The sequence below is a fragment of the Nycticebus coucang genome, chromosome 21 (assembly GCF_027406575.1).
Source record: "Nycticebus coucang isolate mNycCou1 chromosome 21, mNycCou1.pri, whole genome shotgun sequence".
Classification (NCBI taxonomy): domain Eukaryota; kingdom Metazoa; phylum Chordata; class Mammalia; order Primates; family Lorisidae; genus Nycticebus; species Nycticebus coucang.
The window spans coordinates 3,485,035-3,511,191 of record NC_069800.1 but is presented as its reverse complement, the minus strand read 5'-3'; the positions used below and the strand labels follow the sequence as shown (position 1 = coordinate 3,511,191).

At 39.9% G+C, this 26,157-nt stretch overlaps 1 protein-coding gene and 1 pseudogene across 7 annotated transcripts in view; one reads left to right on the top strand and one right to left on the bottom strand.

The window, feature by feature from the left end:
- The window catches only part of LOC128573771 (leucine-rich repeat-containing protein 37A2-like), a 120,783-nt gene that overhangs the window by 51,063 nt on the left and 43,563 nt on the right, over positions 1–26,157 (bottom strand). For 3 of the 7 annotated variants that reach the window (XM_053574163.1, XM_053574162.1, XM_053574164.1), the window contains exon 1: positions 15,722–15,916. In XM_053574163.1, coding sequence (XP_053430138.1) covers positions 15,722–15,870 — 149 coding nt within the window. In that variant the 5' untranslated portion in view covers positions 15,871–15,916. Of the gene's footprint in view, positions 1–15,721; positions 15,918–16,490; positions 16,924–26,157 lie in introns of those variants that run through there. The other 4 variants (XM_053574160.1, XM_053574161.1, XM_053574159.1 and 1 more) reach the window with 4 other exon arrangements.
- Positions 1,527–2,618, top strand: LOC128573773 (BEN domain-containing protein 6-like; annotated as a pseudogene).

Below are 26,157 nucleotides of genomic sequence, written 5' to 3'. Positions count from 1 at the left end.
TTAGGTTCTTTGGTGAAACAATGAATGTTGTTGGTTTTGAACTGTGACTATCTAGAGGTGGAACAAGTATTTCAAATGCCTGGTCACCTGTAACCTCATCTGGACTTACAGTTTGAATCTTCCTTATGAGTTGAGGACGCAGGACTTGATTCTGATCCCAGCCGGGCGTTGGAACCACCTCTGGAAGCCTTCGTCGTCTCCTTAGCTTAGTCCTCAGAAGCCGACGACGTAGAATAGTAAGCCTATCTGGCCCTTGAAGTAGCTCTTGAGCTGAATCCCTGTCCAGGAATGGAGCCAAATTCTCAGGCAACTCCTGAGGTGAAGCCAACAAGTGGGAAGGAGCAGAAGACCCCAGGTAATCAAAGTCCCCAGGATCTGCTGGGGGTGTAGGCACATGAGGGGATTCGGGTGAGAGATCGGAAGAGAGGGAAGACCAGGGCTCTTTCGGCCCTGGAGATTCGGAGGTAGGCTGGACCGTGTCCCGGGGCCACCTCCAAACAGGAGCTGCCTGTATCAGCAGCCACAACAATTGCACCGTGAGAAGGACCCGTGGGGTCCACAGTCGCAGTAGGGACATAATGTCCAGAGGCTCCGGCGCCAATGAGAGCCGGAACTCTTATGGCAGCTCCGCAGCGCGAGCACCCACGGCAACTGTGTGCCCCGCCCCCACCCTTTATCTACGACAACCTTTGTTTACGCAGCAACATTTATTAAGCTCGGGCTGGCTCCATGCCACCAGGGTGAGCTTTTGCCCACAGTCCCTGAGCCCAAACCCCTCCCCACAGAGATACAACTGTCTCACACCAGAACATCCCTCCTGCCCTTAGCAGAGCAAGATTTCGGCCACAGACTAGGGTAGCCCCAGGACTCCAGCAGCCCATTATGGTAGGGGCGCCGGAGCTTCCCAAGGACGTCACAGGGCCTTGCCTCTTGGCACATTCAGAAGTGCTAGCTCGGTTCTGGCAGCCTGAACTCGTCTTCCTCCAATCTGAAATCCCAGAGTTATTCTTCTTCCCCCCCCCGCAGTACTGCTTCCAAGAAACACAATTGACCTGCAAAACGATCACCAGTTGGACACCAGGGCCGGGAGGCTGCTGTGGGGTGCGCGGACATGGCTGCGGCAGCTGCGGCGGCGGCGGGCTGCGCTCTGGCTTGAGAGCCCAGCGCCCAGCGCCCTCCCGCGGGGCTGCCGGCCTGTCTGCACTGTCCTCAGGTGCACTGGCCAGGCACCTCTTCGCTTCGCGGACACCTGGGGCTTCCGCCTGTCCAGCCTTCCTAGGCCCAACTGCTGGGGAGTCCGGCGTCAGGGGGCGCCACAGAGCCGGGGGAACGGCGAGGCGCTGGCGGGAGCCTCCTGGCGGTGCTCCCCCTACCTCCCACCTCCCTGCACCAGCCCCGAGGCTGGGGCTTTGGAGCAGGCAGCCCGGGAAAACATTAACTTTTGGGCCACGTGCAGAATAGCATCATCTACATGGACATTCCTTCCTCCTACGATCTCAGAAAACCTTTGATAACAAATTGAGAAAATGCAGATGATCTTTCCAACAGATGAAATTGCCAATACTCAAGCTTTTAGAAAAGGAAAGAGGAAAAGGACAGAGACAATGAACTCAGAAAATGCAAATAATGACCTGGATAAAGGACAGAGAGACCCATATTCAGGAAATGCCTTTCTGCCCGGTGAGATCTTCAGTGAGGATGAAGAGCCCTTAGCAGAACTGTCTAAGGAGGAATTGTGCACCAAAATAAAAAGCCTGAAAGAAAAACTAACCAACACGAAAAGAAAACAGCGGACTTGGACAGTCTTTGGTCATGCTTCAAGTGTTACCACAGGCAGTCACCCAGTTTGAAGAGCTGGTTGGTATGGCAGAAGCCCTGCTTAAAGGTGGAGGAACCACGTCTACGTCTGCGTCCACCCTCTGGAGAGCAACAAACAACTCCTCCCCAGATTCATTTACTTCAACATGCAGTAACTCTAATGCTAATTGCAGTTCACCAATTTCCTTGAAGGCTGAGGAAGAGCATCAGGCTGATAAGAAGCAGTTCAAAATTGAGAAATGGCAGATTGCCCGTTCTAATAAGAGCAAACCTCAGAAGTCTATTAATGACTTAATGCAAGTGCTATACACAAATGAATATATGGCCACACACAGCCTGACGGGAGCAAAATCCTGTACTTCAAGGGACAAAGCCGGAAAACCAGCTATGAATCAGAATGAAGTTCAAGAAATCATAGGAGTAACAAAACAATTATTTACCAATACGGATGATGTTTCAATTAGGAGAATGATAGGGCAAAAGCTAAACAACTGTACCAAGAAGCCAAATTTAAGCAAAAATCCTAACTCTCAGGATATTAACTAGATTATTTTGGTATTACAGGTATCTGTAACAAAGCTCCTTCAGTTCTAAATCTAGCATTGGATTTTGTGGAGAATCTGCAACCTTCCTGGCAGTGAGCAGAGACAGACATCTGCAATGACAAGCTGTAAGACATCGTATCATCACTGGGCTCCCTGAGGGACCAACAAGCTCGCTGAAGAAGCTGCATGTAGGTAGAATCCCTCCTAAATACCAGTGATGCATCAGACCAGAGAATTTCTCCCAATCAAATAAGCATGCAATATCATTTTTTGGAAATATGCATTTCCTGATCCCCCCATACTACTCTGTACAGCTAACTTAACTGGATGGTCAGAATTCTTATCATAGCAACAAAAATTTCAATCTTTAAGATTATTCATTGTCCCAACTGATCATTATACATTTATTATTATCAATGACTCCTCTTTAGAGTTTTTGAATCTTAGTGTAAGTACATGTTTGGAAAAGTAAACAGTGAAATAATCGATGTTCACAAATATGACAGCAACAAATTCAGATAATAATGAAAATCTGATAATCATGACTAACAAGTAATAAGATTTTAGCAATAAAATTATAGAATTATTCCATTATCTAAAAATGTATAAAATAGGAATATGAAAAAAATCTTGCAGGTGACAAGATTTTTTTATTTTAATATGACACTAACATACACACACACACACAAATCCAGGTTTGGGGGATTGTTAAAACAATGCATTGATTTTCAGAATTTTCTTTTTGTTTGTTTACCAGACATGTTTTAACTTTTTATTGCCCAAAGTATATTAACTACATATGTGTAATATAAAACATCAATATCGCCTAAGACATCCTATAGAAGATATAACGTCATATCTATTTGGTTGACTATGTTGCTAAACTGCTTAGTTTTAGCTGATTTATTTTAATCACAGCAGAAGAAAAATGAGTTGAAACAATCATATGGGTTGAATAATCACACACACAAATCATTTTGTAAATCAATAGAAGATTAAACACCCAAAGCCTTCCTGCAGGTCAGGTTGTCATACATGATAACTCTACAATGAGAAGCCATGCTTCTTCACTGCACAAGGTCATGTTTAAACTTGGAAAAGAGAATGCTACAATAGTTACAAAGTTCAATATCCCAGATCCAGGGCACATTCCATAAATGTTGCTTGATAACAATGTAGTTGTATAAATTAAATGTTCTTAAAGAAATAACTTACGTAACATTTGCTACTTTTACTTAACCGTAAATAAATCCCACTGAAAAGATAAAAAAACATGAGCACCAGTTAGGGCGGCAGGCAGAATACACATTTGTTCCATTGGTTAGTTACTCCAAAATGTTGCCATTTCTGCTCAACTTTCAGTATCCTTTCTTCCATGTTTGACAATTAATTCACCACTCTATCATGTAGGGGCTGCCATGGAATCAGAGATGACTCTGAAATTTCTGTAGGAAGGGTTTTAAGAGTTGAGCAATTCAACTTAGCAGAGAAGGTATTGCTGCAAGTGAATAGCCCTTTAGGTCAGCAATGGGCAAACACAGTCAATAATCTAGAAGTAACTAGGCCGCTTTTCAGAGGTCTATCCTGTACGCACACATGGAGAAAGACACATAGTGTGTTAAAGTCAGCATGTTAAATAATTATCTTCAAATACTACTATAACAGAACCCAAGTGACTTATTTCACAACTCTTCAGCATGTATCACTCTTAGGAAAATGTGGAACTCTGAGAGTATTTCTGGTGCTTTTACTAAAGTCCTGGCTCTTGGCTCTGACCCCTTATTTGAAGTTTGGAGAGCAGAAGTGAGGACTGTTAGAATCCTAATATGGTTGCGGATACAGGAGAGAGATTTGTCTCTCTCACTTGGAGATAAAATAGTGCTTCGTCTTTTTCCCAGAATCTAGCATATGACTTGGTACACAGTAATGGTTTTAAAGTTGGAGGTGATTCCAAGATTTACCTCATTTAGAGATGACCTGTTGTTAGAATCAGATTTCTGAAATTGGTGCTGACTTTCTTCCTTCCTCTCACATTTCACAGGAAATGAGTATTCTTTTTTTTTTTTTTTTTTGAGTCAGAGTCTTACTATGTGGCCCTCAGTAGAGTGCCATATGGCATCACAGCAACCTCAAACTCTTGGGTTTAAGCGATTCTCTTGCCTCAGTCTCCCGAGTAGCTGGGAAGAAACTAGTATTCTTAAAGTTTGACATTTTCTTTACTGGTTTTATTTAAATAGAATTATAATAATTTACCCTAAATAGAATAAAACTTCAAATACTTTTTCAGACTTCAACCACTTTCTCTTTCACTCCCTTCTTCAAAACAAAACACTTTGCAACTCTGGAACAACTTAAATAATCAAAAATCTAGCCCCAAATTAAGTTCCCCTGACACAAAACACATTTTTGGTTCCTTAAAAAAAAAATCTCATACATAGTAAATAATGATAACTTTAGAAATTACTTTAGCAACTTAATCCCTAATTAAGGGATTTCACATACAGTTATGCATTGCTTGCCATGTGAGGAGGAGCTTGAAACTGCATCATTAAAAAAATGCAATTATGGGGAAAGGGCCAAGGAAGGGGAAGGGAGGGCGGAGGTTTTGGTGGAAGGAGAGTAATGGGTGGGACCACATCTATGTGCATCTTAGAATGGGTACAGGTGAAACTTACTAAATGCAGAATACAAATGCCTATATACAGTAACTAAGAAAATGCCATGAAGGCTAGAACAGTTTGATGAGAATATTTCAGATTGTATATGAAAGCAGCACATTATACCCCTTGATTGCACTAATGTACACAGCTATGATTTAACAATAAAAAATAAATAAATTAAAAAAATGCATTAGGCAATTTAGTTGTTGTGGTATAGGTGGTATACGTGTATCCTGTTATATACCCAGGCTATATGATATGGCCTATTGCTTCTAGGTAACCAATCTGTACAGTATGTTATGGTACTAAATATGGCAGGCAACTATAACACAGTGGTGAAGTATTTGTGTATCTAAATATAGAAAAGATACAGTAAAAATATAGTAGAAAAGATTTTTAAAAGGTACACCTGTATAGCCTTGTTATATTTTTATGAGATTACCATGACATATGTAGTTTATTGTTGACATAAGCTTGTTAGGTGGCACATGACTGTAATTGATTTACAGAAAGGATCTTCAGCAAAACATTCCATCTAAGATAAGTAGATGTTGAACTCTAGGTAATAAGCTACATTAGAAAGGCATAATAGTTTTTAAAAGCTATAGCATAATCACACTTAGGTCAATAATTACTTTCTGCTCAAATTCCTGGGATCCTGTTTTAGGGGAGTTAAAAAGTCTTCTCTTCAAGTAGCCTAGAATCCCTAACCCCAGGTGGGAGAGACTAACTGAGACCTGCTCGTCACACTTGGGGGGGGTGGGGGACGGGGATATCGAGCATCAGCAAAGAAGGCCCAGATCGGGGCGGCACCTGTGGCTCAGTGAGTAGGGCGCCAGCCCCATATGCCAAGGGTGGCGGGTTCAGGCCCAGCCCACGCCAAACTGCAACAAAGAAAGAGCCGGGGGTTGTGGTGGGCGCCTGTAGTCCCAGCTGCTTGGGAGGCTGAGGCAAGAGAATGGCTTAAGCCCAAGAGTTAGAGGTTGCTGTGAGCCGTGTGACGGCACAGCAATCTACCCGAGGGCAGTACAGTGAGACTCTGTCTCTAAAAAAAAAAAAAAAAGAAGGCCCAGATCTGTCAGCAAACTGTGAGTTACCTGGGATATACCCTTAAGGATGGACAGAGATGTCTCACTGAGGCCAGGGAGCAGACTGTACTTAAGATCCCAACCCCAACAAACCCCAGGCAAGTGCGAGACTTTTTGGGGTCTGCAGGGTTCTGTTGACTTTGGGTACCAGGCTTTGCTGAAATTGCAAAACCCCTCTATGAAGCCATGAGGGAGGGACACCCCTTCAAATGGACAACAGAAAGAGAACTTCAGACTGCTCTGCTCTCTTCCCCCACTTTGGGACTCCCTGATATTACAAAACCATTTCATCTCTATGTAGATGAACATAAAGGGATAGCCCTGTCTCCTGGGATGTGTCCCTATCTCCCGGAGTGTGTCAGAACCCTCCCCACCCCACCCCCCACCCTTCTGGCCATTGAGATTGGCGGAACCCTATCAGCTTTAAATTCTAGTATAGGCATAGAGATAACCAATCCAAAGGCCACGCTTTGCTTCCCACGCCCCTCACCCCATATCCACTGCATAAAAACCCCCACCCACGACGAGTACACGGCTCTAGGCTCTAGGTCTCACCAGCTGCATCTAGGGGAAGGCCGACCGCCTTGGCTCGAGCCTGAATAAATGCCCTCATGTGATTTGCATTGGTGTCCAGCTCTCTCTTGGGGATTCTGATTCTCGGATGCAACACCATAATGAGACATTCTTTTGGTTTCTAACAGCAGAAAATAAGGGCATTTTCCTGAAAATTTCCTCATCTCACATTTTAATTTTTAACATAACTGTAAGGACCAAGTTAACTCCATTTTCTTTTCTTTTCTTTTTTTTTTTTATTGTTGGGGATTCATTGAGGGTACAATAAGCCAGTTACACTGATTGCAATTGTTAGGTAAAGTCCCCCTTGCAATCATGTCTTGCCCCCATAAAGTGTAACACACACTAAGGCCCCACCCCCCCTCCCTCCATCCCTCTTTCTGCTTCCCCCCCATAACCTTAATTGTCATTAATTGTCCTCATATCAAGATTGAGTACATAGGATTCATGCTTCTCCATTCTTGTGATGCTTTACTAAGAATAATGTCTTCCACGTCCATCCAGGTTAATATGAAGGATGTAAAGTCTCCATTTTTTTAATGGCTGAATAGTATTCCATGGTATACATATACCACAGCTTGTTAATCCATTCCTGGGTTGGTGGGCATTTAGGCTGTGCCTTGGATTCTTTAAAGGAATTATCCACAACGTCATGAAAGCTCTGATTTGGCTCCTAGATGACTTGGGCGACCCCTGCTGGCAGCCTGTGAAATCAGGCGTGAACACCACTAAACCAAAAGACAGACCCTCACTCCTGGATCCTGTATAAATGCCCTGTAGACTGTGTGGTCTGTGGGTGGTAGGCTATAATCATGGCTGTGAAGGCATGGAGTTTACTCTTATTGTTATTATTTTCTTTATTATTGTTATTTAAATGGAGGTATTAGAATGCAGGGATGTATCCTACTAGCTAATAACCATTTAAGTTGCATTTGGGAGCTTTCAGGACTTGACAACAGCTTTTCAAAACCTCAGGCTGTTAAACCCCCTACTGGGTTAATGTGGCAGAAAAAGACAAGAACGACACCAGCCAATGACTTTTTGTACAGTGCTGTATCTTGAGCATCTGGAAGAGAGAAAGGGAAACAGATTCTTTCAGAAAATCCAATTAGAGAGAGAAGGAAATATGCTTTGCTGAGAGAGAGAGAGGGAGGGAGAGAGAGAACAGGTTCTCCCCAGTGGTAAAAGTCTCAATATTGACAAAGGAAAATCCTATATTACTTTGACTTAGCTCAGAAAACCAGTGTTTCTAGATGTCTTCTCAGGAAACAAACAGTGCAGGTGAACAGGAAATTGTTTTCACCCACAATTCAATTTAGACAATAACAAATATGATGGTTTTAAAAACATCATGAGAGGGAATACAAAAGCTTTTCGTGATTCCTTCTAGAAGCATGGGAGCCACATTCTCCCTCTGACTTGTTTATCGATTTTGAATGAACTGGGGAATCTGGAGTGATTTGGGAAATCACCCTTCACTTTTAGGGACCACATCCTGTATGAAAAATAACCCCTACCCTTAGCTGTACAGAAGCTTTTCAGTTTAATGAAGTCCCATAACTAGTACAACCTTTCTGGAAGGAAGTATGGAGAAACCTCAAAGCACTCAAGCTAGACCTCCCATTTGATCCTGCAATCCCATTACTGGGCATCTACCCAGAAGGAAAGAAATCCTTTTATCATAAGGACACTTGTACTAGACTGTTTATTGCAGCTCAATTTACAATCGCCAAAATGTGGAAACAGCCTAAATGCCCACCAACCCAGGAATGGATTAACAAGCTGTGGTATATGTATACCATGGAATACTATTCAGCCATTAAAAAAATGGAGACTTTACATCCCTCGTATTAACCTGGATAGACGTGGAAGACATTATTCTTAGTAAAGCATCACAAGAATGGAGAAGCATGAATCCTATGTACTCAATTTTGATATGAGGACAATTAATTACAATTATGGTTATGGGGGGAAACAGAGGGAAGGAGGGAGGTGGGTGGGGCCTTGGTGTGTGTCACACTTTATGGGGGCAAGACATGATTGCAAGAGGGACTTTACCTAACAATTGCAATCAGTGTAACCTGGCTTATTGTACCCTCAATGAATCCCCAACAATAAAAAAAAAAAGAGAGAAAAAAAGAAAAATAACCCCTACCCTAGTTGTTGCTTAGCATTTCATCACACCTTGACTTTATCTGTTAATCTGTTAAGTTGTCTCTTGTCCAGACCAAATACACTCTTGTGTATTAATAGCTCTTTGTGACACTATTTGTACAATTTACCTAGATTTAGAGGATTATAAATAAAACAACCTCCCCCTCCAGTTTTCCTCATTAAGGGGATCATATTGTATTAGAATATGAATTTCATTATGACATATTAGGTTTTATTGTGTTTATAACAACTCCAAGGGGGGGCATTCTCACAGCACTCGTGGAGGTAGTGTATTTCTGTATCTTCTTCAAATGCCCGGGGGGTCCTCCTCATAAAATACTCACCCAGACTGATTTCTTCAAAAGTTCTCCCTGCACTCTCTTCTAGTATTTTTATAGTTTCATGTCTTAAGTTTAAATCTTTAATCCAGTGAGAGTCTGTCTTATTTAATGGTGAACGGTGTGGGTCCAGTTTCAGTCTTCTACAGGTTGCCAGCTAGTTCATCCAGCACCATTTGTTAAACAGGGAATCTTTTCCCCACTAAATGTTTTTAATTGGCTTTTCAAAGATCAAATAATGGTAAGTAGCTTGGTTCATCTCTTGGTTCTCTATTCTGTTCCATATATTTACCTCTCTGTTTTTGTGCCAGTTCCATGCTGTTTTGATCACTATCGATTTATAGTATAGTCTGAGGTTCGGTAGCATGAGTCCTCATGCTTTGTTTTTATTTCTGAGTAACGTCTTGGCTATTCGAGGTTTTTTTCTGATTCCATATAAAATTAAGTATTATTTTTTTCAAGGTCTTTAAAGTATGATAATGTAGCTTTAATAGGGATTGCATTAAAATTGCATATTGCTTTGGGTAGTATGGACATTTTAACAATGTTGATTCTTCCCAGCCAGGAGCCTGGTATGTTTTTCCATTTGTTAACATTTTCGGCTATTTATTTTCTTAGAGTTTCATAGTTCTCTTTGTAGAGATCTTTCACGTCCTTTGTTAGATAAACTCCCAAATATTTCATCTTCTTTGGCACTACTGTGAATGGAATAGAGTACTTAACAGTTTTTTTCATCTTGACTATTGTTGGTATATATAAAGGCTACTGATTTATGAATGTTGATTTTGTAATCTGAGACACTCCTGTATTCCTTGATTATTTCTAAGAGTTTTGTAGTAGAATCCTGGTGTTTTCCATATAGACAATCATATCATCTGCAAAGAGCGAACGTTTGATCTCTTCTGACCCTATATGGATACCCTTGATTGCCTTCTCTTCCCTAATTGCAATGGTTAAACTTCCATTACAATGTTAAAGAGCAATGGATTGGGAGGCTGAGGCAAGAGAATCACTGAAGCCCAGGAGTTGGAGGTTGCTGTGAGCTGTGTGAGGCCACGGCACTCTACTGAGGGCCATAAAGTAAGACACTGTCTCTACACACAAAAAAAAAAAAAAAAAAAAAAAAACAATAAAGAGCAATGGAGACAATGGGTAGCCTTGTCTGGTTCCTGATCTGAGTGGAAATGATTTCAATTTAATTCCATTCAATGCGATATTGGCTGTGTGTATGCTGTAGATGGCCTCTATCAGTTTAAGAAATGTCCCTGCTATATTAATTTTCTTTTTATTTATTTATTTATTTTTATTAAACCATAGCTGTGTACATTAGTGTGATCGTGGGGCGCCATACACTTGGTTCATAGATCGTTTGACACATTTTCGTCACATTAGTTAACATAGCTTTTGTAGCATTTTCTTAGTTATTTTGCTAAGAAAATGGATCTTTACATTTCCACATTTACTAGGATTCGCATATACCCCTGTAAGATGCACCGCAGGTGTAATCCCATTAATGCCCCTCCTTCTCCCTCCCTCCCCCCTCCCTCCCCTCCCTTTCCCCTTTCTAATTCTCTTAAGTGTTCTGATCATGAAGGAATGCTGGATATTATCTAAAGCTTTTCTGCATCAATTGAGAGAATTATATGTTCTTTGTTTTTTTTAATTTGTTTAACGTGCTGAATTATACTTATAGTTTTACGTATATTGAACCATCCTTGAGACCCTGGGAGAAAAGCAAATTGATCATGATGTATAATTTGTTAGATGTGTTGCTGGATTCTGCTTGTTAGGATCTTGTTGAATATTTTTGCATGTATATTTATTAGTGATATTCGTCTATAATTTTCTTTTCCTGTTGGGTCTTCTTCTGGCTTGGGGATCAGGGTGATGTTTGCTTCATACAACGTGTTGGGTAGTCTTCATTCTTTTTCTATATTTTGGAACAGGATGAGTAATATCGATACTACTTCCTCTTTAAAGGTTTAGTAGAATTTTGATGTGAAGCCATCTGGTCCCGGGCTTTTCATTTTAGGGAGATTTTGTATGGTTGATGCTATTTCAGAACTTGATATAGGGCTGTTCAACATTTCCACTTCATTCTGGCTAAATTGTGCAAGGTGAGGTGCTTCCAAGTATTTTTCAATTTTCTTCAGATTTTCATATTTCTGAGAAGAAAGTTTCTTGTAATATTCATTAAGGATTTTTTGAATTTCTGAGGAGTCTATGGTTATTTCCTCTTAGTCATTTCTGATTAATGAAATTAGAGATTTTACTCTTTTCTTCCTGGTTAGGTTAGTCAAAGGTTTATCTGTTTTATTGACATTTTCAAAAAAACAACTTTTTGATTTATTGATCTGTTGTATAATTCTTTTTTTTTTTTTCAATTTCATTTAATTCTGCTCTAATTTTGGTTATTTCTTTTCTTCTACTGGGTTTTGGGTTGGAGTGTTCTTCCTTTTCCAGTCTCTTGAGATGTCTCATTAAGTTGTTAACTTCCTCTCTTTTCATTCTCTTGGGGAAAGCTTGCAGTGCTATAAATTTCCCTCTTAGGACTGCCTTTGCAGCATTCCAGAGGTTCTGATAATTTGTGTTTTCATTGTCGTTTGTTTTAAAAATTTCAGGTTATCCTTCTTAATCTCATCTATGACCCAGCTATCATTCAGCATAAGGTTATTTAACTTCCATGTTTTTGTATGAATATGCAGATTCCTGCTGTTACTGAGTTCAACTTTTATTCCATGGTGGTCTAAGAAGATGCAAAGAATAATTTCTATTCCTTTAAATTTACTGAGGTTAGACTTGTGACCTAAGATGTGATCGATTTTGGAGTATGTCCCGTGGGCTGATGAGAAGTATGTGTATTCAGTTTTGTTGTGATGAAATATTCTGTAGATGTCTGCTAAATCCAAATGTTGGTTAGGTTTAATTTTAAAATTTCTTTGCTCAGCTTCTTATTGGAGGATCTATCCAACAATGTCAAAAGAGTGTTGAAATCTCCGACATTATGGAGCTGGAGGAAATCAAGTTGCTCATGTCTGTTAGTGTTTCACTTATAAGTTGAGGCGCATTCTGGTTGGGTGCTTAAATATTAATAATTGAAATCTCATCATATTGAGTATTACCCTTAACAAATATGAAGTGACCATTCTTATCCTTCCTTACATTTGTTGGTGTAAAGCCTATTGTATCTGCTAATAGATTTGCAACACCTGCTTTTTTCTGATTACCATTTGCCTGAAATATGGACGACCATCCTTTCACACTGAGTCTATATTTATCTTTTAAGGTAAGATGTGATTCTTGTATGCAGAAAATATCTGGCCTGAGTTTTTGTATCCAGTCAGCCAACCTTTGCCTCTTTAGAGGACAGTTTAAGCCATTCACATTAATGGAGAATATTGATAAGTCTGGTAAAATTTGGGGTATTGAGTTTTTCAAAAGTCCAGTAGACATTTTTAATCCTTTCACCACTGTAGAAGTTGGAGTTTGATCAAAAGTTTCTGAATGAGTTTACTTTTGTGGTACAGGATTGGGCTTATCATTATGGAGGATAGTTCTGGGAATATCCTGAAGAGCTGGTTTGGTTATGGCAAATTTCTTCAACATGTGAATGTCATTAAAGTATTTATTTTAACCATCATAAATAAAACCCAGTTTACCTGGATATCGGATTTGGCATTGAAAGTTTGTTTGTTTTAGAAGATTAAAAGTCGATCATGTATTTATTTTTTTGAAAACCTAGACCTAAAATCAGCTTTTAGCACAGCTTCTGTCCCTGGCAATAGCTTCTACAAGACTTTCTTAGGCCTTCATCTCCCAAAGGATTGGAATCAACCAGAGCCAGTGGTAGAGACCATCCCTCAGCCTGAATCTCAGGGAAACATGATGACAATGAATCTTGCCTACCTCTAGTTCAGCAGAGTGGCCCTCTTGTTAGACAATCTTACTTCATGACTTTACGATCAATCACATTTCTTCATACATGGGCCATGTCTCTTCTTCAACAAATCCTGATTCAGACATTTTCAAATAAATATCACTCAAAAAAATGGAGAACTTGATTTATTGTCATGTATTCAGTTTTGCAAAGGGTTTGTACTTATTCTTCCATCCTGGAATATAATACAGACATACATGGTCCTTTAAGCAAATTATATATGCCAAGGATATGAATATTGTGCATGTACATTGGCATAATAAATGGTTTTCATGAAATCAGGTTTTCTTCCATCTCTTTTTTTAAGAAAATCATGCTGTCTCAAACTATCTTCTCAGCATGCTGTTTTTCATAAAAATACACTTCTTAAAATGTACTAAATTGCTGAGGCTATTGCAAAGAACAATGGTATTTTAAGTGTTAAATTGTGATTCGAATGACAAGAATATTATTTTTTTTAAAGGGGCAACAAAAAAGAATCATAATGATTGAAGAATCTGGTTAAATGGATTTTGGGTAATTGAAGTTTTATTGTACAACTGCGTTTTACACCCATTTTCTCTAAGTGGTTGTGAAAAGGGACATATTTTTCACCACAACTTTGTAAACTTCTGTTTTCTTATTTTTAAGTCTGTTTTTAAATGGTACTTAAGTATTCTTTTAATTTTTCACTCATGTTCTTTTTTTTCATTAAGTCATTTGTACACAAATCATGAATACAATTTTGTCATGATGGGATTCAATGTCTTGATTATCTGTAGAAATTGGAGTGCTTACATACGACTAATTAACATAGTCTTCTGGTTTTACTGAAATAGAAGTATAAGACTTCCCAGTGTGATTGGACAAAAATTGCTTGAGATTTGCTAACTTGGATACATCTGACTTTTCAGGAGACATTGCTCTTTAGTCCTCTGAAATCTCAGCTCAAATGAATTGTGAAATTCTTCCGAGGCCTAGGTTCTGCTTTGAAAGACAAGAGATGTTTAGTCATGTGCTGGGGGTTCATGACTGCAATTCAAAACCTCTCCTAAGTTGTTATTCCAACTGTGGCAGAGTTAGTTAAGATGGTTCCAAGTTATTTTCATTCAAGGGTAGTTGTAAGATTTAATGTTGTTCTTCAAGAGCAATCATGAGTATGTTCTCTATGGAGGTTTTTAAAAGAATTGCCCTATTTTGAAATCACAAATTTTCCTCTTTTCTATCTGACTTTTAAAATGGGTGCAATAGTTCAAATTAGTTTGGAATTAGAAAACTCAATAGCCTAACCCCCAAATGGTCAGCTTTTGTGACAATAAGCCTGAATCACAATCATCCAGGCACATGTCTAGTAGAAGATACGATAGAACAGGCAATGCCTTGGAATTGATCTATTTTTTTTCTTATTACATCTCTGACAAGAATAAAAATATAATACTAGAGTGACATGAGGACACTGATGTTTTTTGAAATGCCTTAGATTCTCACTTGAGGTTGAGTGGCGTTCTCTTGTCCTTTAATGGCATCTTTAATAGCAGGTGTTAATTAAAAGGAGTGGGCTAGTCTTTATAGGCAGTGGAAGGAATCAGAACTCCTTTTAATACGTCTGAATTTCTAACCAGTCATCATTGCCATTCTGGCAACAACCCTGTTGCCTGCATAAGAATGGAGGCTTACAGGAAATGTGATAGGCTGACAAAATACATGTACTAACAAGTCAACAGGATGGAAATTTTGGAGCCAACAGGGGATGATAATATTATAAAAACTACACAATTCCTCTCTTGACTGATGGGAACCAAGAGTACCACAATGGGGCAAATGCTAAAAGTGAGAATCCTGGAAGGAAAGACACTCTGAGTAACAACTCTAATAGTGGGAGAATGGAACAGACAAGTCTCCAGGGTCTTTATGTAGTTCAAGAGTGTCATCACTTCCTGCAATAGAGACCTCCCTAGACTAGGAAAAAGAGAGGGCCTCATGTCGAGAGCTACTGCTATGATGGAAGAGTCTTCCCCAGGCGATAGAAAAAAGAGGGACCCAAAGTCTGGTGAGGATGAGGCATCAACGAGCTAGGGAGATGCAGAAGAATTAGAACTAGCTGGGAAAAATACACTGGGTGGGGACAGAAGTATGAACAAGGTCGCCACAAAGAGATAAAACAAGTAGTCAGAGCCACACACCATTTGGAGGACTACTCTGGAGGGGCAGCACTACCAAGCCAAATAGCAATAATACGGATGAAGAGAGCAGTGATTGCCAGGTCTAAGGCACACCAAGTGGTGAGCGTTGTAGGACACATAAGAGCAAGTAGGTAAAGAAGGAGATCTCAGAAGGAGCAAAGTCTTGAAGGATCCCTTGAATGAAAAGATCTGCAATCCACTCACAAATGTCTCCAAGACTGTTTGTTTCAGGCCGAGACCAATTTTCCCATGAACCCTGAACAAATGACATAAAACAACAAGACAGACAAGGGCCTGACATGAACTATGTCTATTAGTCCACACTTACTCTCACATTTCTATACGCTCAGAACCAATACACACACTCATACACCACTCAACAGACTCAGAGGTTGATCAGACCCCCCTTTTCCACCCAAATTGTGGGAACCCCAGATGGATCTTACCTTGTCTTGGACGTCTGCCTGTGTAAGTGCCTGTTCCTGCATGCCAGTTCCTCCCTGTGTTTGACTCCCTGAAGACTCATCAAGGGGACCTGGAGGATTAGCAGAAACCACCAGGTGCATCTGAACTCTCCCTCCCAAGGTGGTCTCATCCATCTCCACCAATCATCTTGACTAGATTCTCTGAGGCTGTTTTCTAAACTGTTAGAGAAAAGGCTCAAAAGCACCTGTGAATGGATAGGGGGGCATCCCACATGAAAAGCTCATCACTCAAGTTCAGAAAGGGTCCTAAGGTGTTCCTTGGAGAACTCTCTCTGTGGAAAAATATCCTTCAAATGTTTGAAAAGACAGATTAGGGGTGAGTCTGGTTTTGGTGATGAAAACACTATGTTGTAAAAAAGCAAAAGTACAAACTAAAATATATTAACTAAATGCATAAGACATAAATAGAACAGGAATGAACTAAAATATGTAATTTTGTGTAACTGTGGTTAGGGGTCCCCATCAGCATCCCAGTGTTCTGTGGGAGCCCCCAATGGGCCAATAGCTCAGTAACCCAGGGTTACTGCTTCTGACAGGCCCAAAGCCCAGGAGTATGAGGTTACTGTCTCACAGGTTTACAGGACCAACCTCAGGCATCATTCTTGAGGATAGAAATCAAAGTCCCTTTTCACCTGCCCTCTGAACCCCAATTTCCCTGTGGACTGAGGCCACTGCAACGATGTCTCAGCAGCAGAAATGTCTTGCTGTCTCTGGCTGGGCTAAAACTCACCATTGGTTTTTCTTCCAGCATTTTCAGGGGTGCGATGCTCTACTGACACACGCTTCTGACAGTCTCTGACAGGCCAATAGCCCAGCAACCTGGGGTTCCTGTCCACAGCTCCATCCCCTTTGGCTTTCCCTCAGAGGTTCCTAAAGGCTCTACACAACTCACAACAAACAAATACAACAAACAGTTATATATTTTCACAGTGGTCTACAAGAACAAATAAGCACAACAAGAAATGTACACAACAAGTTGTTATACTCATGTTTGCAGACACTTGGCAGATACAGGTGTTTAAATTTCTTCCCTCCGGAGGTGGACTTTGGCAGAATTTATGAGTGATTGTCAGCTTTTCTCCTGATTGCACTGGGTATTATAGGTTCCCTGGAAAGTTTCCAGGGGGCTTCTAACGAAAGCTCACCCTGGAGGCCGCCTAAGTAGCGGCAGTGTCAGTGTCTAGAGAACCTCCCTGGAATCTCTATTATGTTATGTCCAGGAGTCCCCTCAAAGGCCACACCACCAGACAAGTCAAATTAAAGAGGAGAACTTTTATTGAAGAGCCGGCTGGCAACTGCCCCAGTGTCTTAAAATGAAGTTTCTGAGTGCAACCCTGAATTGAGTGAGGCTCTGAATTTTATAAGGCAAAACTTTTCCAGGGGTCAAGCATGCATAATTCCAGAAGCGAAAGCAACAGAGAGTGAGGTGTGTTAGTCAGTTTATTAGGCTATGATCACAAGAGCACTTAGTAATTTATTTTCACAAAAAAATACAATCTACAATCTCCTAAGGTAATGTAGGGAGGGGGACTCGCAGGTGAGGGTCAGAAACAACATGATCATAAAAAGGGATAATCACCAGTGTAGTTAGTAACTTACATCACTAACAATTTTAGAGGAGTGCATTCATAGTTATACAATGGAGGGACACAGAAGAGGAACCGGTTTTGAAGGTAATGGAACATAACAGAAAAAGAATAAACAGTAAAGTGGAGTCAAACTTGCTCTTTTAACATTCCCATATCATATACTGATGGCATGAAGACCACCTTAACACCAGAACATAGGATGTCGTACAAGTCTGCTAAAATGTGTACACAGAGGAGGTTCCACCCAAATAGAGAGTCCTTTAGCTTTCCCACAGTTATTCTGACTTTAGTTATTCCTACGGGTTTATTTGGAAAAAAAAAAATCAAAGCATTCATTTCTTTGTTGAAAAGTCAGTGGTGAATTGGCACAGAATTCTGTGTAGGTCATGGAAGGGAGGACTTCACTAAACTTTGAAACAAGTTGTATTCTTTCTGACTTCTCTAGCATATACTTGATATGAGAATAATGCCTTAACACATTTGCTTTTCCTCTGTGTAAGGATTTTCTAAAAAACATTCCGGAAAGCATTTTTTTATCAAGGCTCTACCATGAGTGGCTGTCCGTAATGGAGAAAAGCAGCGACAGACAGAAAATTGAAAAAATTAAAAGGTAATTATTTTAACATTTATGTCTCAAAAATTAATTTTATACCTTACATTTTATAATTTGTCTACTAAAAGTCAAAGTTATATTCATGGACACCAGGTTAAAAGTTGGCTTCTATTAGCTTGTCACTGTCATTGTTTTCTCACTAATCCTATAAGCATGGAATGCTTGAACATTGTGCCCCTTCTGTGTACCTGACTTTTAATGAATAAAAAGAGCTATTATTCATTAATTCACTAGCTGTTATGTGGGTCACTATGAAATTTTTGAGAGACACAAAAATGAAGAAATGTAAAATCTCTACAGACAGAATCAAATGGAACCCTGCCAGAAACCCCAATAAGACTTGCAAATTGAAACTTGCATGGAAGAGTCAGAAAGGGGAGTCAACTGTGGTTTTTGGAAGTGAATTAATGCAGCATGACACAGGCTACAATTTATGATGTTAATTTTGGTAAATATCAAAGTAATTAAACAACTCTATTAATTCATGAACTGAAGTCATAGAGAGAAAATGACTTATTTCCTCTTCTCAAGAAATTCAGTTTGGGAAAGATAGATAAACCAAGAAATTACTGTCAGTGCAGTATAATCTGTCCTATAAAGGAGATATTTAGAGAATATTGTGGGAACAAAGCAGAGAATCACTCAGCTCAGCTTCTTGAGACATGTCAGTAAAAAAGGGAGTTGTACAGTGTCAGTATGATCACAAAAAGTAAATTGTTTCTTCTCATGCCAAGGGAAATTTTGGGACCAATTCAATAGTCCTTTCTTGGATATATCCTACATGATAAGAGAATAGAAAAGAAATGTTTATTTACTCTGACTAAAGAGTGTGCGTTCTGTGAAAATTCAGGACACTCATTATCATTTACGTGCATGTTATTGTTTAGTATAGATATTTTTCCTTGAACATCTTTTAAATATGAATTATATGCATACTTTTGGGGATTGTTGGAACATAGTACAGATATTGAAGATACCAGGAACTAAGCCATGTGGCATAATCATAACTCCACTTCCATTAGGGTTTGGTGTAAGCCATTTAGATAGCATCAAATTCTACATATTTGTTTGGTCATTGTTCACAATATCACTTATCTATATTTATAATACACATATCATTCATATATGTATTTATCCTATGTACCATTAAAAGATAAATATTTTTTAAAAGGCTATTTTGGCTCAGACCCTGTAGCTCAGAGGCCAGAATGATGGCCACATACACCGGGACTGGCAAGTTCAAACCTGGCCTGTCCCAAACAACAATAACAGCAACAACAACAAAAATAGCCCAGCATTGTGTTGAGTGCCTGAGGAGCTTCTTGGGAGCCTGAGGCAAGAGCATTGCTTAAGATCAAGGCTGTGCAGTTGCTGTGAGCTGTGATGCCACAGCACTCTACTAAGGGCGACATAGTGAGACTCTGTCTCAAAATAAATAAATAAATACATACATACACAAATAAAAGAAAGTGAGATAAAATAAAATATTATGTCTCTCATGAAAATATGAAATAAATGCATATCAATGCTTCTGGTTAAATTAATAATGAGGAAATCAGTAAGATAGTGTAGCCATCTTTATAGATTGCACATTATGAAACCTTATGTATTTGAACCAAATGGAGCCAGAAATACTGAAATAAATTTACAAAATGATGCAAATATTCCCCTTTCTACCAGAGCAAGGGTTCAGAGAAATCTGTTGACTCTCTACCAGACAGAGTTTTCAATTCTTTTGCCATGTTTTATGTACACTGCTAAGAGTTATCTTCAAATGACAGACCTGGTTGTGAAAAGGCTTAAGGATCCCATAGTATCCCCAAAGCGTTTACTAGATGCCTTATTTTATATAGAATACACCCAGTAATCTTTTGGTCCATTTGAAAGTCCTGCATAATTCCTCATCAGAGGAATTATACTTCTATTCAGACTATTATGCTGAAGAAAGTCTTTTCTGTGATTTGTACAACAGGAGTCAGACCAGCTTGTTTTCCTCAGGTTGCAGATTGTTTTATTAAAAAAGCAACAATCATAAATATCAGCTTGTCCATGTTTTCTGAGTAGGAGTAATACATTATTTTGGTAAATAATCAGGTAAAACACAACTGTAGCCCAGAATGAAAGAGGGAAGAGGAGAGTGAGGAGAGGGAAGGGAAGAGGATGTGTGGAGGGTGGGTAATTGGTGGAACTTCACCTAGGGTGTATATTGCAAGGGTACATGTCAATCAATTAAGAGTAGAGTATAAATGTCTTAACACTATCATTAAGAAAGTGAGGTGAAAGTTATGTTAACCAGTTTAATGTAAGCATTCCAAATTTTACACAAAATCAGCACATTGTACCCCATAAACGCATTAATGTACCCAGTTATGATTTAATAAAAAAAATTGTTAAGAGATAAAAAGAGAGAGAAAAAGAAAAGAAAAAAAGAATCTTTTAGCAATTACCAAATGAGAATAGTAGAAAAGAAAGTAATGAAAACGTGACACATATGTAAAAAGTGATAGAAAGGAGGTAAGATTTGGCTCGGCATCCTGTTGCACAGTGGTTATGGCGCCGGACACACGCACTGAAAGATCCAGGTTTGAACACGGCTTGGGCCAGCTAAACAATGGCGAAACACCTGCCAAAAGAAAAGAAAAAATGCCTGGGCATTGTGCCAGGTGGCTGTAGTCCCAGCTGCTTAAAGGGCTGGAGCAAGAGAGTACACCCTCAGCCCAAGAGTTTGAGGTTGCTGTGACAACTGACAACTGATACTGCAACACTCTACCCAGGGTGACATAGTGAGGCTCTTCCTCAAAAAAAAAAAAAAAAAAAAAAAGGAATGAGGCAATATTTGGAACAAAATCAACCACAGAAGATGGTGGAGCAGACAATGAACTCTCAGAATGGACCGGGTGGTCTTTACAGCTGGGATTTGGTTCTTCACCTAGAGACAGCATTTCTGTGTTGCCAGTTAAAAATAAAGGAGCAATTTAAAATTAATTACTGTTTAATTTCATCAGAAATGTTTTGGTGGGTTGTGGTTGAGAGTAATCTAAATGTTGCAAGATTTACCTAAGCTTCAGCATATTGAGCTAGTTTCAGGGAAGTATTTCATGAAGGGTATTCGTTTTTAAATGACACATATCTGAATTCTACTAAGTTTTCATTGTGTTGTGAAGACAGTGTAGAAATATGCCCCCCCCCCAAATCTCCAGTGTGTCTTTTCTCATTGTCTCCCTGCAGTTCTCACTTCATTGGGTTCCACATTAACTGAAACTTGGGTATCTGAGCTGGGTTCCTATTTGCCTTGTACCTCATGCAAAGTTAGTGTTGCCTGCCTTTACAAGATTGAAATAAATTGCCTTGCTTACCGAGTACATTTTTCTGTATTTAGGCTATTAGACCAGCTACCAGGAGGAAACGTTGTGCTCTTAAGGTACGTGTTCCTGGTCTTAAGTAATATCGCTGAACTCTCCATGGCAAATGAAATGGATGCTTTACACTTAGGGGTGTGTATGGCTCCAAGTATTATTTGGCATCCTTCTGCAGGCAGAGAAGAAATGGCCTCTGCAGAAAAGGTAATGAAGTTTTTGTATTATACTTGCTGGGGAACTGAATCACCATTTGTAAAGGAAATGGAAGGTATTTAGTCTTAAAGACAATGTCTTATAGAAGTTAAATAGAATACACTTTCTTAAATTTCAGTTTACTATATAAAATGCAATTTATCAACATGTTATATGAAAATAAATGCTTCTTTTTTTTATACATTAATCAGCTTGTGGAATTTGTGATAAAAAACTGCCGCAACATCTTTGGAGGACACGTCACTGCCCTGTTTGGAGAGTCATCAAAATACTCAAGAAAAACCCTCAGGTACTGTCAATAATTGGGTTGCTTTTTGTGAAAAACTGACTCATGTCTATGAAGATGCTGGCAGAGTTGTTTTCTTCAAAGCCATGCAAGCTGAAGGAAAGCAAGCCTGGTATGTGGCTCAACAGAGCCCTGGGTTTCCCATCATTTCTTAGAAGGCCTGCTAACAGGTCAGGGTATTTAACAGGATGGTAGGGTTAAATAAGGTGTGTGATAAGCTCTTAGTTTTCATAAGTTATCAGAGGCAGCATGCTACAGTAGGATGGTTTGAACTTTTTTTTTGAAAAATTAAACTTTATAAGAAATTTTTGTTTTTGAGATAGTCTCTCAATTTATCACCCTCAGTAGAGTTCTGTGACATAACAGCTCACAGCAATCTCCCACTCCTGGGCTTATGCGATTCTCTTGTCTCAGCCTTCCAAGTAGCTTGGGCTACAGATGCCCACCACAATGCCCAGCTAAGGAATTCTAATATGTGTAGTATATATTGTTGAAACTGGAATAGAAATCTCAGAAGTAGTAGAGGCAGGACTGATGTTCTTATTTTTCTTTTTTTCCGCTCCCTGATTCTTGAGACACTTCTCAGCATTTTACTGTGCTATGAGATCATTTGACAACAATTTGCATTATTGGCAGATAGGCAGATGTTAAAATCAAAGACAAAAGAAACCTCCAGGTTATGAATTCCTATATCACTAGCTGCTAGTTATGTTATCTTTGGCCAATTGTTCTATGCCACTGAGCATCAATATCTTAATCTAAAAAATGTGGATGAAAGTTTATGATTACTGTAAATATGAAATGAGGTAATGGATATTACAGAAACTTGAGCAAAAGAAACTGATAGACTTAGTCAATGGATTTCCCAAGAGTAAGCTATGTTTAACATCCAGCAACCCATGTTAGAAGGTACATTATTATGCAGTACTACGTATATGGAATTATTTTTTTTACTTTTATTTTGTTATTACCACTTAGTCTAATGACATTTTCATTGTTTGGGAAAATTTTGCATAGAGAAAGACCATTCATCAGGATCTAAGATAAATCTAGTACATCTCAACAGGCATTTCCCATTTTAACACCTGTGGTAATATTGTAATAGTTTCTTTATTGGCAGTAGGAATTGAAATACATTACCTAAAAAGACAATAAAACTAAGGATTATAGTTCATTTCTTTTTTTTTTTTTTTTTTTTTTTGTAGAGACAGAGTCTCACTGTACCGCCCTTGGGTAGAGTGCCGTGGCGTCACACGGCTCACAGCAACCTCTTAACTCTTGGGCTTACGCGATTCTCCTGCCTCAGCCTCCCGAGCAGCTGGGACTACAGGCACCCGCCACAACGCCCGGCCATTTTTTGGTTGCAGTTTGGCCGGGGCTGGGCTTGAACCCGCCACCCTCGGCATATGGGGCCGGCACCCTGCTCACTGAGCCACAGGCGCTGCCCTATAGTTCATTTCTAAGGAAATATGGGTTTATTTGTGCTAAGTACGAGTGTTAATCCTGTTTGATTTTTTGACAGATACATCTAGCATTCCAGAGAGCAATGCTTCCTCATATGAGAGCTTGAAGAAAAAAGCGACTGTGCTGCTGGCCACAGTGTGATGAATCAAAGAAAATACGTCCAATTGAAGGGAAGCATTGACTCGCTTATAATGTCTCTGGACTCTGGCCTTGATGCCCTTGAATTCTAAATGAGCTTCAGAGCCTCCTGTATGACTTTTAGTTCAGGTGGACCAGCCTCCTAAAGACAAGCCGATGGATGTAACAATGTGCAGAGATATTCCACCACAGAATCCTGCCAAGATTCTTTCTGGCACTTGTCCACAGCTGCATCATATGTTAAAAAAAAAAAAAAATAGAAAATGCTGTCAGCTGTCCTGTATAAGCTCCACCTGATCTACAAGGCTAATTCTATCATATTAACAGCTGTGGCTCACCTGTTGCCCTAGTTACTTGGGAGCTGATTTCCCAGCAGAAACTTTGTAGGCCAGATGAAGAGCTCCTATCCTTAATGCACTTCAACAAAATTTCTGACAATGTAGCATTCTTTAACCTGCGAACTACAGTTCGTATTTGATGGAGGAATCAAATCTTCTCCTGATATGCAAACAAAAAGTGAAGTTGAATAGCTCCTATCTTGAGAAAATACATCTAACTTCCATGAAGAAATCAAGACTTAACAATAGGGGGAAGTGGGAAAGGGGGGATGGGTAGAGGGAGGGGGATCGGTGGGATCACACCTTTGGTACATCTTACAGGGGTATTTGCGAAACTTGGTAAATGTAGAATGTAAAGGTTTTGGCACAGTAACTGAGATAACGCCGGAAAGGCTATGTTAACCACTGTGATAAAAATGTGTCAAATGGTCTATGAAGCGAGTGTATGATGCCCCATGATCATATCAATGTATACAGTTATGATTTAATAAAAAAAAATGCAGTGTAGACCAAATAGAAAGGCAATGTAAACAAAGGCGTGCAGGTGGGGGGGAAACTCTTACAACAAGTTTCACGATTGGTGACTAGATTGGTGCAGCTGGGATGCAGGCCTGAGGGAAGAAAGGGGTGGCGAGGTTGGAAAGGAAAGCATGCTCTAGGAGAAACCAGAATAAATCCAGGAAGAGAGAATTAAGCCATTTCCCCTCCACAACTCTATAAAGAGAGATAGGCTTTGGGGGAAATAAGCACTTTGGGTTTGTGATTTAGGGAGGCAATGAACTTGCCTCAGTAGGGGAATTCCAAATGGGTCTCGACTGAAATTTGATTTAATGCAAGGGAGTGGAATTGTTAACCTCACAACCAAAGCAACACATAAGATGAGCTCATGTTTGAGGGGACAAGAAGATGCCCCCTCATATTCTTACCTAGAATTTTTTCCTCTTTTTTCCTTAATATAATTAATTAGTATTGACTTTAAGTGATAAAAATCCAACCCAAACCAGCTTAAGTCCAGAGAGCTATAAAATCGGCAGGAAACCCATCTTAGGCATAGCTAGATCAATGGGCTCAAACAATGCAAGAGGACCTGGCTTCTCTCCACCACACCCCTACAGTCCCTTCTGTTGGCTTCAATCTCATGTAACATGTGGTGGCACTTGGTAGCTCTTGGTTTACTTTGGGGTGGCAGAACAGCTGCCTCGGTGGCAGGCTGACATCTCTGTGGTTCCAGTCACCTGGTCCAGAGAGATGTCCTTGGACCAGAGGAACTGGTTCAAGGACATGCATGCAGCCCAATGGAGCCACTGAGAAGCAGCAAAGCATCTCAGTGCTCCATAGTGGTTCCCAGTGGGCTCCATGCTCATTCTGTTCTCAAAACAATTACTGTGGACAGGAAGAGTCAACACTCATCTCTGCAAAGACCAGTTTTGCATCTTCCAATCCTTAAGTAGGAATAAGGTCTCACCCAGACCATACGTACTAAGAATAGGATTGTAATAAAGACCAAAGTTAAAAGGAAAAAGGGTATGGGTATTTTTTTTTTTTTTTTGGTTAGGCAAATAACCAGTATCTGCATACTCTCCTTTTCCTATCATTAGAAAAATAAATAGAGAATTAGCTGTTAGTCTCACATGCACTCATTGGGAACCTGGGACAGAGACTGGCTAGTTACTTGCCAAACTCATTTCCTTTCCTCTCAAGCGCTTGGCCAAACTCCACTTCTCAGCTTCCTTTATAGCAAAGAATGCCCTAGTGACTGAGTTCAGCCCAACTGAGCATGGGCGGAAGTCATGATAACCCCTCTCAGGCTGGGCCTGATACATCGTCCCAGGAGACCTCTCTGCTATTACATACCCCAGGAGACCTCTCTAGGTAATTTCTCCCCTCACATTCTTTACCTTGGCTGAATGATGAGGACTCTAGGGATGAAGGGGAGGACAAAACCACAGGAGTATAAGAAACTTGATTCCTTGAGTGACCACACAAAAAGCCACTCCATCAGAAGTGTGCTGTGGAAACAGAACTACCCCACATAAGCATGAAGTAAAGTTATTTTAAGTCACAAAATTTAGAGTTTGTTCCAGCAGCTCTTCTTAGCTTATTAAATGGCCTTGTAGAACTTGGCTTGTTGGGTGTCTGAAAACATGATACTGTGTTAAAACATCTCTCTTCCTCCACATTAAACAAATCATAAAGGGGATCGACACACAGGGATGTATATAAATGGCATGGAAGTAAGGAAAATTGGAAAGACAAGGAGCTTGGGGAAAAAATAAAGTAGATTTCTTATGACCCAAGGTTCAAGGAAAGTCACGTAGAAATGAACAGGGACTTTTGGAAAACGGTGATTGATAAATACACAGTCCACATGCCCACCTCCATGAGAAGAAGATGGGT